At 38.4% G+C, this 16,619-nt stretch overlaps 1 protein-coding gene across 4 annotated transcripts in view; it reads right to left on the reverse strand.

Annotated features, from left to right (window-relative positions):
* arhgef7 (Rho guanine nucleotide exchange factor 7) overlaps nt 1-16,619 on the reverse strand; it is a 98,997-nt gene that overhangs the window by 68,815 nt on the left and 13,563 nt on the right. For all 4 annotated transcript variants that reach the window (XM_004911991.4, XM_012957889.3, XM_012957891.3 and 1 more), the window contains exons 3-4: nt 7,022-7,106; nt 4,150-4,280 (exon numbers count right to left, since the gene is read on the reverse strand). In XM_004911991.4, coding sequence (XP_004912048.1) covers nt 4,150-4,280; nt 7,022-7,106 — 216 coding nt within the window. The remainder of the gene's footprint in view (nt 1-4,149; nt 4,281-7,021; nt 7,107-16,619) is intronic.

The following is a 16,619-nucleotide window of genomic DNA, read 5'->3' on the forward strand; positions in this document are numbered from 1 at the left end:
CTAAAGGAAGCAAAGTAACAAAGATGTGATTTCTTGCCACCCCCAAACATGAATAAGTTTGCTTTCTTGATGAACTTTTTGTACTGGCCAAAGGTGCAGGGACTTCTAGATCAATCCTGCACTATATTTTTCCCAATTATGAAACAGGAAAGCACTGTTTTAACTTGTATAAACAAGAATATCTATTATCTCCTATACAGCTTGTTTGGGAATGACAAAGTAAATGGTGTTCATGAGCAGGCAATAAACATATCTATCCTCACTACACTAAAGGTGGGCATAAACGGGCAAAATTCAGCTGCCAATTTGTTTCATTTAGACCAATTCAGCAGCTTATCTGCCTGCATATCAGCAGCCCTGAGAAGCCTACCCCATTGGATTGTAAGCTCTTTTGGGCAGGGTCCTCGTCACCTCTTGTATCGGTTATTGATTGCTTTATATGTTACTCTGTATGTCCATGTATGTAACCCACTTATTGTACAGCGCTGCGGAATATGTTGGCGCTTTATAAATAAATGTTAATGTAATGTAATTGGGGACCACATTGGCTCGTTGATGCGGTCCTCGGTCCAACGGCGCCTATGCCCACAGGTTTAATTCGATCGCTGGGGCCCAGAGCCAAACAATTGAATTAGCCCAGTAGGTGGGCATATCGGGAGAAGATTAACTCGTTTGGCGACCTTGCCAAATGAGCGGATCACAATGTGTATGGCCACCTTTAGTCTACAGCTGGTCAGTCTTCCTTTAGACTACATGCAAGAATCATAAGACAAATATCAGTGATTAGTGATGATGTATCCATTAATTTATCTATCATTACATAGCAAAATTGACAGTGTACTCAGTACATACATTCAAGAAAAATAATGTGGGTTTACATTAAAACACACTTCAGAGCCGCCAATGCGTGGCCAGGCGCCAGGCGTGGGGGGTGCAGTCGTCCTGAGCCTAGTGGGGGAAAGAAAATGAAGGAAGACTAGCACCTGCCCTTCCTTCCAAAATGTGCAGCTTACTGACAACAAGGAGTCCGGCTAAGCAAAGTGCATACTACTTAACAGTGAGCCATAAGCCTAGAAGGACCATGAGCAGAAGGGGGGGCATAAAGGGGACATATTAATGTATAAATTGGAATTTTCCCCCATTTAAAAATAAGGAGTGTCTGTAATAGAAATTATAAATCACACAGTTCAAAAGGGTTAAAAGGATAGTTACACAGTTCAAAAGGGTTAAAAGGATAGTTTCTAATAAGGAACAGTGCGATATGAGGCTGAACCAGATGTCTGAGCGTTTTGTGGAAAGGGGGTATCCAAAAAGGGAGTTACAAGTGAGTTTGGATACAGCTAAGGGTGTTTGTGACGCACAGTTGAGAATCCCCCTTGATAATGGAACCAGAGAGAAGGGAGAAAGGTTGGCATTTGTGAGCCAATTCTCAGTAGCCAGTGAACACGTAAGGAACATTATTAGGAAACACTGGCAGGTATTAAAAATGGGCATATCTAATGTTAAGGAATTTTCTATACCACCTCTAATGGCTTATAAAAGGAATAAAAATTTGAAAGACCTTTTGGTTAGGGCTGATTTAGGTCCACAAAAGAAATATTCACAACGGTTTTTGGGTATCCTGCGCACATTGTAATAACATTACAAAGGGTGAGTTCTTCACACACCCACACACGGGTAGAACTATTCCAATTAGAAAATATTTTACATGTGACTCCACGTATGTAGTTTATCTCATTAAGTGTCCGTGTGGCCTTGCATACATAGGAGAAACTACACAGAAGGTAAAGGATAGGATTAAGCAACATAAATCCAATATACGTTGCAAACAATTGCAATTACCTATACCTGCACATTTTCATCAAATTAAACATTCTATTTCACAGTTAAGATATCAAGTGATAGATAATGTCGATCCACTTAGACGGGGAGGAGATAGACAGCGATTACTAAAAAAATTGGAAATGCGTTGGATTAATACATTAGGTACCCTGTCACCTGGCGGTCTCAATAGGGAATATACCCCTATGATGTTTATATGAGTAAGTTGATGTTAAGTGCTTGTTTTTAACAAATACTTGTGTTTTATGTCTTAAATTTTTGCTTATATGTTTTGTTTAATTTTTCTTTAGGACAGTAAGATTTAAATATGTGGGAGCTCCTGATCCATATTAGTTCTGGGGTTAATTGTCCCCTGAATGTGGCATTGGAGCCAGAGAGATATTTGATGGATGAAATAAACTGCAGTAAGATACTGTCCATTTCAAGAGCTGTTCAATTTACAATATGTGATACATGTCACAGGGCACTTAGTATATTGCATGCACAGGCATTTATCTTGTGATTTATTGTATTTACTAAATATATTCACTAAATTTTATGGGTTAAATGGAGGTGAATATGGGGTTAGTTGTCCCCTTAATTCGGCATTGGAGCCAGAAAGATATCTGAGGGATGAAATACACTGCAGTGGGATGCTGTCCATTTCAAGATTTGTTTAATTTGTTATATATGTTATATGTGATACATGCCACAGGGCACTTCTTATATTGTATACATAGGCACTTAGTTTGCATTTCATTGTGTGCACTAAATATATTCACAGAATATTATGGGTTAAATGGAGGTGAATATGGACTGATCCTCCTCTTCCTGTGGGTATTTAAACACTTGTTTGTATTTGTACTAATAGGCTTGATAAAGGGCTGGAGTGAAGCCCGAAACGTTGCCTTTGGCACTTAGTAAAGATTCACATTTTTCAAAACAACCGGAGTGCTGCTGTTTTCTTCATTTTTGAATTTATCTGCCCGGGCAGTGGGTACAGCGTGCACCTGGGGCTGCAAGAAGCTATTTTCACTGTGTAAGCACATGTTAACTGATTCTATTTGTAATAGAAATTATGTTTAGTTAAGGTCTGGGGTGCTTACTTCACAGCCTTATGTGAATAATATGTGATATTAAAGGGTTCCTATTAGTCCCATTCATTAAAAATAATGTGTATTCATTAAAAATAAACTTAACAAGAGAATTTTTTTAGGAATACTTGTTAGTACAGTTGATTATATATTAAAGGAAAGGTAAAATCACTGGGGGGGGCACCAAAATGTTAATCATTCCTCAATGATTGTAATCACTTACTTAATACCTCAGGCCAGTGCTCCTGTTAGCAGAAAACTGCACCAGCCCAAAGTGCCTGCGAGAAAGATTGATCCCCTTCCTTCTTTATGCTGCTTGCGCATGTGAAATAGAGTGAAAAGTCGAACTTTGAAAAAAATAGCTGAGTTTTTCACTTTACATGCGTTGGCCCAGGGATCGAGAAGAAAGAGGATGGAAGGAAGGATCACTCACTGGCAAGTACCCCAGGCTGTTGCAGTTTTCTGCTAACAGGAGCACCACCCCGGGTATCAGGTAAGAGATTGCAATTACTAACGTTTGGCACCCCCCAGTGATTGTACTTTTCCTTCTGCTTTTATATCTCAGGATTCCGAAGAGAGAATTTTGTACAGTGTATCAAGTAAAATCCTGCAATTCAGAAAGCAACGGAGCAAAATAAAGAGTCATGTTAAAGATAACATCATTATCAAAACATTACAAACAATATACAAGCATATATTATTTGAAAACCTTCTGAACCTGCCATTAATAATGAGCGGAGCTGATAATGTTAGCTGTTTGTTACAGTGCTTGTGGTGCTAGTATTTATATCTCCATTCTCTTTGTCATTTAACTTTTTCTTAATATACAACAACACTTCTGTTTGGGTCTTGTTCAAAAGTCTAGAGAATATATTTCTGCAAGGAAACTAATTTAACACTAATGAAGTCTTTTTTCAACAGAAAAAACCCTTTGCCAAATCCCAAAATAGTAAATGTCAATCCCACTTTCATAATGGTTTGGTTGCTAAGGTGTTACTGTTCTGGAGCAAATTATCAACTATTTTATATGATGATGGTTAGGTTAAAGTGTCCCATGCTGCCGTTATGAATAAACCATTATAGACCTGCTTTGCTTGCTGTTAATGCAGCAGTCACCCCTTCAGACTAAAACAGGGCAAGCATTTTCATGGAATGAATGCATATCTGTTAGACTGGAGTGTCATATCCCTCCAATAAAAGCTGTAGTTCTTCTAATTATAAAGGTGTTACTCACCAGGCTCCTATATTGACTCTGCAATAATTTTGAAGAGCGACTAAGCACTGACTGAGACCCAAGGGAATCGAATGACTTTATCCGATGAGAAGATGACCGGGCACACACAGAGTCACTTCCCAAGCCAATATCTAGAGAGGAACGACAGAGAGAATAAGTCTTGCATGCTATAACATATTTTCTACTCTTCTATATATCCAATAAAGAGACATAATTAATGTTATTAAAACATTTATTTGGGTATAAAAACAGCGCAATGCAAAAAGCAGCAAGCAGTGCTAGGAAAAGTTATATTGTACAATAACACTGGCAGGGCCAAATTAGGCTGACTGGATCATTTGGTGTCAGGGCCAGGGATTGAATCATAATGGGAGCAGAAACAGAACAGTTGGAAGAGAACTGTATGAGCAAGCTTCAGTGCAAGTTGGGAGATGAGGCAGCCAATATTGGTAAAAACCTTGGTTCTCGGTCATCTCGCCGATCAAGCAGGACTGAAAATTTTGATCAATATTGTAATGGTAAAGCTGAATCACCAGATAGGGGGTAAAGAATTCCTTTATTTTTATCTGCATAACTGAAGATTTAGCTCTTAACATCAGTAGAGTGGATGAACAATCTTTCCAATAACCAATGGGCAAAGATTGTAATTGTAGTGTGTATGGCCAACTTAACAATGAAAAGTATAGCTTTTATCAAATTCTCATCACACACAGTAAGGGGCCTTTAAAACTGTTTTTATCATTTCATATTATAATTAGTATTTTGGACTTCTACATTGTAAAGTATATCGTGATACACAGATTATGTCACGTAAAAATAGCATAATCTTTTTACGTTTTTTTTCTTAGAGCAACATCCACTGGAAATAACGGAATCAAATCTGGCATTCAGATGGCAAAAAATAAAACACACCTTGATAAGTTTGTCATTCATTTTACTGATTTTTTGTCAAATTTCGCTTTGTATAATAAGCAGGGTGCTTTGGCTATTATGGTTCTGCACCAAGTACAATCAACAAAAAAGAAGCAGAAGCTTGTGGGATGAGAGAAGGAAAACCAGAGGGGCATTTACTTGTACTCTTTCATAAGTGCAAAATTTCTTACTGTACTACAGATATGGCATTAAATCCATTTAGCTTTAGCTTATTTAGCTTATTATTTCCATGTGTTGTGTCATGCTCTGTATTTTTTTTTTTTTTTTTCTTAAAACACCATTTTCTTTCCAGTATGTCATTCAAAATCGAATGGACCCAAACAACATCCCACTCAAAAAGCACTTCATATATGAATAAACATCATAAGGGGTTATCACAGTTGTAGCAGGTAGTCTGAAGATCTTACCCTTCGTAGAGATGGGTCCAGGTGCTCATGCCCCAGACCTTCAGCTTAGGGAGCCATTATGGAAATAACACATATAGAAAATGCTGGGTACCCTATTGGTATGAAAAGCGAAAGGCTTCCTTTTTTTGATTTTTATATATGGATAAAATAAACTTTAAAAAAAATTTTATCTACTATTTGGCTGCTACTGACATCTTCTTTTGGGGAAACCAGAGTGCCTGCCAGCATTTTCTCTATGGGGCACATTTACTAACCCACGAACGGTCCGAATGCGTCCGATTGCGGTTTTTTTCGTAATGATCGGTAATTTTGCGACTTTTTCGGCGTCTTTACGATTTTTGCGTAAAAACGCGATTTTTTCGGCGTCTTTACGATTTTTGCATAAAAACGCGAGTTTTTCGTAGCCATTACGAAAGTTGCGCAAAGTCGCGATTTTTTCGTAGCGTTAAAACTTGCGCGAAACGTCGCGCCTTTTAAGTTTTAACGCTACAAAAAAAGGCACGACTTTGCGCGCAAGTGTTAACGCTACGAAAAAATCGCGACTTTGCGCAACTTTCGTAATGGCTACGAAAAACTTGCGTTTTTACGCAAAAATCGTAAAGACGCCGAAAAACTCGCAAAAAATACGAAAAAGTCGCAAAATGTTCGTTTCCAATCGGAATTTTTCCAATTCGGATTCGAAATCGTGTCTTAGTAAATCAGCCCCTAGGTGTTATTCCATATATGAAGCCTAATGCAGAATTATAGATTTTAAACACTATGATTTGGCAAAGGTTGCAAAATGAGTAGAACAAAAAAAATCTATATATACTGCCTTCCTAATCATTTCTACGAACACAGGCAGTAGTAATACAGAGCAAGAAAAAGTTAAAGACTTGTGTGAAAAGCCAGGCAACAGTTTGTATTTGAATGCAAGAGATGGACAGGATTTCCTTTCTCCCGCTGCTCGCCTGTGCCCTCATTGTTCAGAGCTATAGCCTGTATCCTGTAGGTCACAGGAAACAGCTGGAAGACAAGAGTGCTATGGGTTTAAAGGAGAGGTTCACCTTAAAATTGACTTTCGGTATTTTATAAATTGGCTATTTTTAGCAACTTGTCTTTATTTTACATTTATGTCTTTTAGTTAAATGACTAACTATTCTACCACTTGTCTGCCACTTGAGTGCTATTTCAAATGTTATTTGGTTGTCGGTGTCCCTGGCCTAGCAAACACAAATCCAGTACTCTGAGGCTACACTGTTATTGTTTATCTTATCTTCTTACAGAGGCCCTTTCCTATTCATTTTCCATTCTGCTTTCCAATCTGTTGCCTAGCTGCTAGAGAAAATGCAGCATTATAATACATACTACCATCACATGTTTGCACAAGGCAAAAGTAAGTTTACCGAGTTGGAATAGATCATTGGTTCAAAATAAGAAACCCCCAACCTTCTGGGGGAAACCATTTGTCATGGGGAGGCAAACATGTAATAACCTAAATATTTTCCTTTAATGATAATTTAAATTTCATACACCAGAGTGCTTATACTTACCTGCTGTAACCTTGTTGAGAAGCACCAGGGAGTTTAGCACCTTGTTGAAGTTCTGCCCCTGATAGAGGTCATTGGCGTCAAAAGTCTGAAAAAATGAATATATTGTTTAATTATTAGTATTTTTTTCCTATAATAATTATAAAGATTTTTTTTCTTGATATGTAATAATTAACAGTGTATTTCGAATTTTCAAATACATGGATGCTAATAGACCTTCATTGTGAGTTCTTTTAGATGCTCTTCATTCAACCACATCCAGAAGTAGATTGAATAACAGGATGCGTGGCTTCCCACTGCTTCCTACTCCCTCTATACTAATATACTTAGAATGTTATGTGATTGGCCAGAAAGAGGAAAGTCTAGATTATCCATGAATGGTAGAAGCAGACCTATGAATAGTTCAACAACACATTTTTTTTCTTTTACAAAAGGTATCCTAAACACCAATATGCTCCAGAACATAAAACAAAATAAAACCTAGTTTTATTTCATGCACTACTATTTTAATAAAACTTTAATGACACTTATAAAGCACCATCTCCTTCAATGTCTTTCTAGTGCATATTAATTACTAACAAAATAAAGCACATCTCAAATACTGTAAAGAGATTGTGGGATTATTAAAAGTAGGAAGATAATAGGTGAATGAGGAATTTACTAAACAGGTAGTGATAAATGAGATGTTCTAACGATGTGATGTTGTTACCACCAATAGCCTTTTGCTGCACACTATACTATTATTATTAACATTTATTTATAAAGCGCCAACATATTCCGCAGCGCTGTACAATAAGTACTATAACAAGTGATTTTGCAGTCTGGCCAAGAATTAGCCCTTAGGGCGAAGACACATGCCAGAAAATGCTCTGCCATTGCCTCTGCAAAAAATAAAATGAAAGAATTGTTTAATTATTAGTAAATGATCAGCATCGTCTATTTTTGTAGTCATGACAAGTAGCTCCATGTGTCTTCACTCAAAAACCCAGTATAATTGCCAAACAGCCTTCTGTAGGCTTCCAGTCAACATAGGGGCTATCAAATAGCCAATTATAGTTCTCATTGGCTCCTCCAGGAACTTTTTTTATGTTTGTGTTGCTCTCCAAAATTTTTTCCATTTGAATGTGGCTCACAGGTATAAAAGGTTGGGGATCCCTGGCGTTGGGTGAGGTGCAGCCACCCACACACACACACAGAGGATTTTGGTGCTGAAACGCACGAGTATGCATTACATCAGTGAAATCCACTCCACATGCCTGCACCTGGGCCAACATTGAAGCTCCGTGTGCAGGCACGGGGGTAGGCTAATCCGAGCACAGAGATGTTCCCGTATCCAGATATTTACATTTACAATATTTAGCATAAGTACAAGCAAATATAAAACTGTATGTAATAAGATGGTAGCACATACAAAATATGGTAGATAAAATAAAAAAGGAACACAGTGTTATATACTTTAAAGCAGGTATAATATACACAACAAGCTCCAAGCCAAGTCAGTATCTTACTGGCCGGGGTATGGAGGGAACCTTATCTTATTAAAGAATTTAGGTTCACATTACCCTAGCCCTAGTAGCCCTATGTCTTTATACTAACTAGCATGGTAATGCTTGCTCAGGGCCTTTAGGTCTGCTGTCAAACATTTTACTCTAGGGTACATATGTTTCATTTCAGTATGGACCATAAATATGCACTTTAGGGCCATATCCATATATGCATATCTTAATGCTTTCTCATTGGAGACCATTTTTATGGTAAGGGTTTTGATGAATGAATTTGCCTTAGCTGATGGAAACATAGATAAAGTGGGCACACTTCATGGTATGCCTAAACAACTGGATTTTATGAAATTTGGTTTTAATGGACAAATTAATTATTGGACAAATGCCACTGACATGTTTTTTATGAGCTTCCCATATGACCAGTCAGATTGTGATCAGATGGACCAAGGTACAAGAACATGGCACACTGATGCATTTTGTGCTCACAGTAACAACATATTTTCATGTCTGCCATATAATCAGTCAGCAATTGAATTTGCACCATGCTGTAAATCCAAATCTTTGGATCAGGCCAAGAATCACATTAAAGTGTATTCTTAAAATTGTAAAAGGAGTTTTTTTAGGGACTTGTTATGGTGGCCATACACACTACAATTACGATGGAAAATATGGTTCATCCACTCTAATAATGGTAAAAAATTAATTGTCAGATATGCAGGTAAAAACAAAGGAATTCTTTACCCCACCTGCTATTTAGCATTAACATTATGATTCAGCACTAATGTCACCTTCAAAGGCGCCCATTCAAAATTTTCGACCAATATCCAAGGCTTTTACTGATATCGGTCACCAACATACACACTGATTACAGTAAACAGAATTATATGAAACTTGAATATATCTAGCTAGAAAGGTTATCAGTCAATTACTATGAAAATCTGATGAGTATTTTCATAGTAATTGACTAAGAATTTAAACTACAGAATTTTCAAGATTTAAAGACAGTTTGTGTGGAGAAATCACACCTGAGAAATGCATGCAACTAGTTTCTCCTGTCAGGAGGCTCCTTGAAGCTGTCATTACCAACAGTAATGACTAAGTAGTAAGCCTTTTCAGTGCTTATTCCCTGTGTCATTCCACACAAATTAATTTAAAGACATATTTGTTTTGATTTCTTTGTATGTGTGTGTTACTGACATATGGTGTAAATTTTATGTCAATAGCCCCATTAGAAATATATTTACTGAGAAAAACATTGACGTGTTAACACTTATTTTCCACGATGTATGTATGTGTATATTATATATATACATAACTGCCAATCCAAGGCAATCGCTCAGTTCAGTCAGACAGAGAACTATTCTTCAGATGTTATCCCTATGTAACCTCACATTTCCTCTGCCAAGAAACTGCTGCAAGTGACTTATGTCACAGCGAGTGTTTTGTTTCTACCTATCTTCTGCTCCCTCCAAAGTTTATTGCTCAGTGAGCACAGAGTATTTTTATTGCTGGACAACAAAATAACAAAATAAAACAGACAGGCATTTATTGGAAAATGTTGAGATTTCCTGCCAAGATCTCCTGAATGTGGACTTGTCTGGCAATTCTTTCACAACATTTTGGGTGGTAACACACCTTGAGCAAAAAAAAATAAATCACACAATTCTACTAACATAATGACATCATGCTAACAGAACGAGGCCTACTTTTGTGCCTCATGGAAAGAAGTAATCTAGCCAACTCACTGTAAAGGGTCCAGTCCATAAAGGGAAACCTTACTTGCATTTTATTTCTTAATTAAATAGACAGTAAAGTATATGTGCATAAAACTGAGCAGGATTACACAGACCCTCCTCTTGTAAGCACTACAGGGCAATGTTTTTTTTCGCCTAAAAGAATACAATCAACTTTAACTAATGCATAATACTATATACCTACAGCTATAGCACCAACTTTTTAATGACTACTAGGGAAGAGGCAGATATTATCTAGGAATATTTTCCAACTTTTCTTCTCTGGGGACATTATTACTGTTGAGATCATTTATATGAATTTAAGTATAGATGCATGAATTGTAATACATTAAAATGACAAGTGGAAAATAAAAGTGGAAGCAACTACATCAAAACCTGATCTATAAAACACAGAAGTCACATGCTATGACACCAATTGCCAGCCTGGATGAAGGCTAAAAGTGGTACAGGTATGGGACCTGTTATCCAGAATGCTTGGGGCCTGGGGTTTTCTGGATAAGGGATCATTCCGTAATTTGGATCTCCATAATTTAAGTCTGCTAAAAATCATTTAAACATTGAATATTGAAGCCCAATAGGTTTGTTTTGCCTCCAATAAGGATTAATTATATCTTAGTTGGGATCAAGCTCAAGGTACTGTTTTATAATTACAGAGAAAAAGTAAATCATTTTATAAAATTAAAATTATTTGCTTATAATGGAGTCTGTGGGAGATCGCCTTTCCATAATTCGGAACCTTCTGGATAACGAGTTTCTGGATAAGGGATCCCATACCTGTAGCATTCTATTGACTTGTAAAATTTTTACCAGTCTAAAACACTGTTTGGGTGCCTGCTGAGGGAGCATTAACATTATGACTATAAGGGCTGTGGCACACGGGACGGGCGACTAATCTCCCCGATATGACATCCCACCGGCGAAAATGTAAATAGCTGGTGTGATGGCATATGCGGTGCCGCAATCACCAAATTTGCCTCTCGAGGCAACTTCGGCAAGTCATGGGCGACTAATCTCCCCATGTGCCACAGCCCTAAGTGAAATCAGCTAATTTCAACTGAATGATATCTTAGCACAGACTTCCCTAAAAATATTTACATATCCTAATCTAATCATTTAGACACCAGTAGAAGGGCTGCTACTCTGCACATGAATGCAGGATTACAATCTTTCTGTGATTTTATTTAGGAAAGTAAAACCCTTAACTTGAATTCAATTAAGGGCTGCGAAACACGGAGAGATTAGTCACGCCGCGACAAATCTCCCTTGTCGTAGGTAAGGCTGATGCCCCACATGGCGTTTTTCCGCTGCGTTTTTTTTCAGCCTAAAAACGCCATACAAGCCACACAGCCCGAGACTATGGGTTTTTCAGCCTAGTACTGGTGACGTAAGCAAATCCCGTTGCCATGGTGCTAATAGTGCGAAATAGCAAAAAATGCCGCGTATTTCCGCTAGGTCTGGCAGCTGCCTTTGCGTATACATAGGAATAGCTTGCTTTGCAAATACTGGCGTATTTCGGCCTACGCTTGAAAAATCCGTGCTAAGGCGTTTTCTAGCGTATTTCCGCATTGTGTGGTTTGCTTTGAGTCTTTTCAAGCTATTTCTATGGATGATGATATCAGGCGTTTTTCAGCCGCCAAGAGAATTAGAAAATATGCAGCGGAAAAACGGCATGTGTGGCATCAGCCTAACTTATCTCCCCGAAATGCCATTGCACCGGCTAGAATGTAAATCACAGGTGGGATGGCATATGCAGCGGCACGATTTGCGGAAGTCGCCAAAGTTTCCTCTCAAGGCACCTTTGGCAAAACGCGCCGCCGCGTATGCCATCCCACCGGCAATTTACATCGAGGCTCAACTAATCTCCCCAAGTGTCATAGCCCTAATACAGTTTGTGCTTACATACTTTTTGCCTATTGTGTAGTCATGGAAATTCTATGTTATTCTTTGTTATTTCATGAGCTAAACAGGGCAAACAGGAAAACTGCAGAGGGATGAAAGGAGCAGGTTGTATACCAGAGATTATCTACCTTCCAAAGACCTGTTCAGCTCAAGAAATAACATAAGCTATTGAGCTAAAACTTATTTTTGTTGTTAAAACTATAGACAAAAAAAATATGTCCAGTCCTATTCACCAAATTCTTGCTGAACTAGGGGCTATATAGCCCCTTAAAATGTTTTGATAAAAAGAGGCAGTTAGCTTGGAGGTGTACCTGTTTGATGCTATTGACTTTTTTTAGCCTAAAATATATCCAAAATTACATCCATATCCAAATTACATCTTAAACTATATCCAAGCGTATCCAAGCATATCCCAGGCTCAACACAAAAGTTCAAAAGAACTTCTTTTGAACTTTTGTGTTGAGTCTGGGATACACTTGGATATAGTGGCTTGCTTTGCCCTTTAAATCTGGGGGCTGTGTCCCATTTACTCTGGCCCTTTTTGACTGGCCATTGAGGATCCTTAGTTATGTTTAAGTGTAAATTTAAAACAACACCAATATATTTTAAAGGAGAACTAAACCCCCAGACAAAAGCCCCCATCCACAGATATCTAGTTAGCCTCCTCCCTGCAGAGTGAAGAGTGTCTCTGATAGTAAAGCTGATCTGTATTAGCAGAACAGCGCAGCAGAGCTAGCAGGCGCCATCTTCTGAATTAAACTTAATCCCAGAGTAAATGTATCTGCGCACGTGCCAGCAAGTTCCATGTCACTGAACTAATCCGAACAGCTTGCTACAGAATGCTTTACCAAACCTGAGTAAACAGCCATAGAAGCTTGCTCTGTTTGTTTAAGATAGTAGTTGCCATTTTAGCTTGGTCTGACTTCACTTCTGTGCCTGCACACTGCTCCTGGAACAGCTCTAAACCTAGATTACACAGTAGAAATGGGAGGGGGAGAGATGGAAGGAGGAGAGAGGCAAGAAGAGGAAACTGAGCAGACTTGTGCCTTGCCCTGAAGGATTATTCTCAGAGCAGGAAGCCTGACACAGAAGATCATTTATACAGAATAAGGCCGAAGACACAAGGGGCGATTAGTCGCCACGACTTTTAAAAGGACATGGAAAGGCAAAGTCACTTGGGGGTGCCAAAATGTTAGTGACTTAAATCACCGACCTTTTACCCCAGGCTGGTGCCCCTGTTGGGAGAGAAAAGCACCAGCCCGGGGTAGCTGCAGCGCTTCCTCCTTCCTGCTTCCGTACGCGCGCATGCGCAGTAGAGTGAAAAAGCCGAACTTTAACAGAGAAGTCGGCTTTTCACTCTACTGCGCCTGTGCCTATCGTATAGTTGCAGCTAAACGAAGCAGGAAGGAGGAAGCGCATCGCTACAGGTACCACGGGCTGGTGCAGTATTCTCCTAACAGGGGCACCAGCCCGGGGTACAAGGTAAGCGATTAAAATCACTTGGGGGTGCCTAACATTTTGGCACCTCCAAGTGACTTAGCCTTTCCTTGTCCTTTAATTAACCCAGTCACGGCAACTAATCGCAGGGGCTTTTCGGGCGTAGAGTATATTGTCACGCGGATTATTCGCTGCGACTTTTTAGTTCTAGTTCTGTAAGTGTTTATGGCTGTATTTACATAGACCTTTCTGATAAACCTTACTTAGTTTTTACCTTTCCTTTTCCTTTAAAAAAAGTCTGAAACAAGTAGTCAAATAGTTACTTTGATTGTTGTTTGTTGGCGGCTTTTCTAATTTCTTAACATTTTGTTCTGCAACTAACTTGCTACTGATAAAAAATATCTGATTGCTGAGGTCCCACTGTGGGTAATACTTAATGCCCACAGTTATCATTTTAGGGGTTTTTTTTGTTTGTTTGCTGTATTACATGAGGAGCAGAAATGGTACAAAGACTTTCCTTTGTATCACAATAATCCAACTCAAAGATTAACATTTCACGGTTGTTCTTTTGCAATAAAGACAATGAATGGCTTTTTTGTGTCCCTTTAAAAGAAGTAAAGCTCTGCTAATTGCAACTTAATGCTACACATAATTAACTCAGTAATATAAATCTGTTAATAACACTTTGCGTTCATGTATACATTCAGTATTCACATGCAATTAAAGGGGAACTATAACAAAATTGGATAAGATATATACTCTAATAGATATTTTATTGCTTATGAGTTGGGCCATCTTTATTGTATGTAATTTGCATGTTTTATGAAAACACCCCTCTATTGTACAGCAATGCAAATATGAAGGATTTAAATACAAAGTCTTCCCCTCAAGCAGCTGCTACATTGCTCTGCCTCCGTGCTACCCAATTGCACTGGATTTTTAGCAGAGCAATCTCCAGCACCAGTACGTTTCTTTCTGACCTTAGGTATTTGTGACTGTATTTGTAATTGTCACTGTGAACTCATTTAACAGAATGGTCAGTCAGAAAGTTAATGCAGGCACAAACGAAGCAGACTGGGAATACAAGAAAAGTGAGAGAAGCCGAAAACTGGCAGCTGCTTTACATAGGCACAAATTCATTCTCTCACTAGTACAGACAGCAGAAAGCTAATACTCTTCTCCTTCTCTAAAAGTAAAGCAGAGCACCAAAAGCACTGGGACTTTCTGAAATCTGGCCAGTGCTGAACGTTAGACTAATCAAAATCTAATGCAACTGGGCAGAACCGTAGGGAAGACTGAAGATGCAGGCCTTAATATTTGTGAATTGCTCAAAATTTTTAATACACATAGAGAAATTACACAAATAATAATCATGCCAAAAATTAAAAGATAGATGGAGACAGTTCTCCTTTAAAGAATATGTTTTTTTTTAAGCAATAAACATGATTATTATTAGCCTGTACTACGATTATTAAGTGAGTTGGTCAAGCAGTACTGCAAAACTACATCTTTGGCTTATGGTTAGGGAAGCACTGAATCCACTATACGGCCAAATCCGGATCCTGCTGAAAAAGGCAGAATCTTGCCCGAATCCCAAACTGAATCCTGAATTCGGTGCATTCTTACTTATGGTCCATGGGGGAAATTAGTCACCTGTAATAAATCTTTGCTAGCGCTAGCGATTAATCTTCCCAAAGTGCCTTCTTTGTTTTCGTCTAATCAGGATCTATTGGTGTGTGTGTTTGTAAGTATTTTAACAAATAAGAACTATATTTTAAAAATATCAGGAGCAGATCCACTCCCTGCGTGTAGCTCTAATGACTGGCACAGCATCGGCCTGAGTGCAGCTTCAAGTTGTACAGATTGGCATGAAAATGCCTAATTTTGCATTTTTCAAGCCAACTTCCATTGCATGTAGCAGCAGGTTGACACTGTGCCTGTCAGTAGAGCTACACAGAAGAACATATATAAATGGATTCACTTTTCTCTGTCTGCATTTTGTAGACTATGGGGCACTTTGAACCTTCAGTGCATGATTTTGGAAGCCTCCCATGGGACTCAATGGCACTCTGCAGCTCCAACCTGGCCCAAGGAAAGCCACCATACCGAAGCTTGAATGAATCTGAAACTTTCGTACTGTTGCGTCAAATACGATTTTGTTGCACAAATTTTTGCGCTAATTGTCTCAAAGTAAGAAAAAGGTTGCGCAAATTAGTGTAAATATCACAGAAAATACGCAAAAGTTGTAAACTTTAGAAAAAATAAGATTTTTTTGTATTCGGACCTGTCGTACTTTGATGAATGTGCCCCTATGTGTGACTAGGCCAATCTCTCTGCCTGTCTACAAAACTCAGGTGGAGAAAAGTGGACTGTACACCACATGTGAAAGGGTGCTTGAGAAAATGTTCTTACATTTACATGTGTTTGAATGGCCTAGTCAAATCCCAGACCTCAATCCAATTGAGAATCTGTGGTCAGACTTGAAGATTGTTGTTCACAAGCAAAAACCATCCAACATGGAAAAACTGGAGCAGTTTTGCCTTGAGGAATGGGCAGAAATCCCAGCGGCAAGATGTGGCAAGCTCAAAGAGACTTATCAATAGCAACTTGCAGCTGTAATTGCCACAAAAGGTGGCTCTAAAAAGTACTGACTTTGCGGTTTGCTTTACAATAAAAAAAAAAATACATCTTCATAGTTGTAGGCATGTTCTGTAAATGAAATGGTGCAAACTCTCAGAACAATCCATTTTAATTCCAGGTTGTGAGACAACAAAACATTAAAAATGCCAAGGGGGGGGTGAATACTTTAGCAAAGCACTGTAAATAATATTGTATTTAATTTTGGAGCAGAAAGTGTTTATGCACCTTTTCTACAGAAGCCCATTTAAATTACCTCATATAAAAACGAGGGGCATATTTTTGCTTTAAAAGGTTTCAAATGATATCTAAGCAGAATTAATAATTAAACTGAATTATTTCTGTTTGCAAGTACTGCCTTATCTATGACAC

This window comes from Xenopus tropicalis, chromosome 2 (genome assembly GCF_000004195.4).
Source record: "Xenopus tropicalis strain Nigerian chromosome 2, UCB_Xtro_10.0, whole genome shotgun sequence".
Lineage (NCBI taxonomy): Eukaryota > Metazoa > Chordata > Amphibia > Anura > Pipidae > Xenopus > Xenopus tropicalis.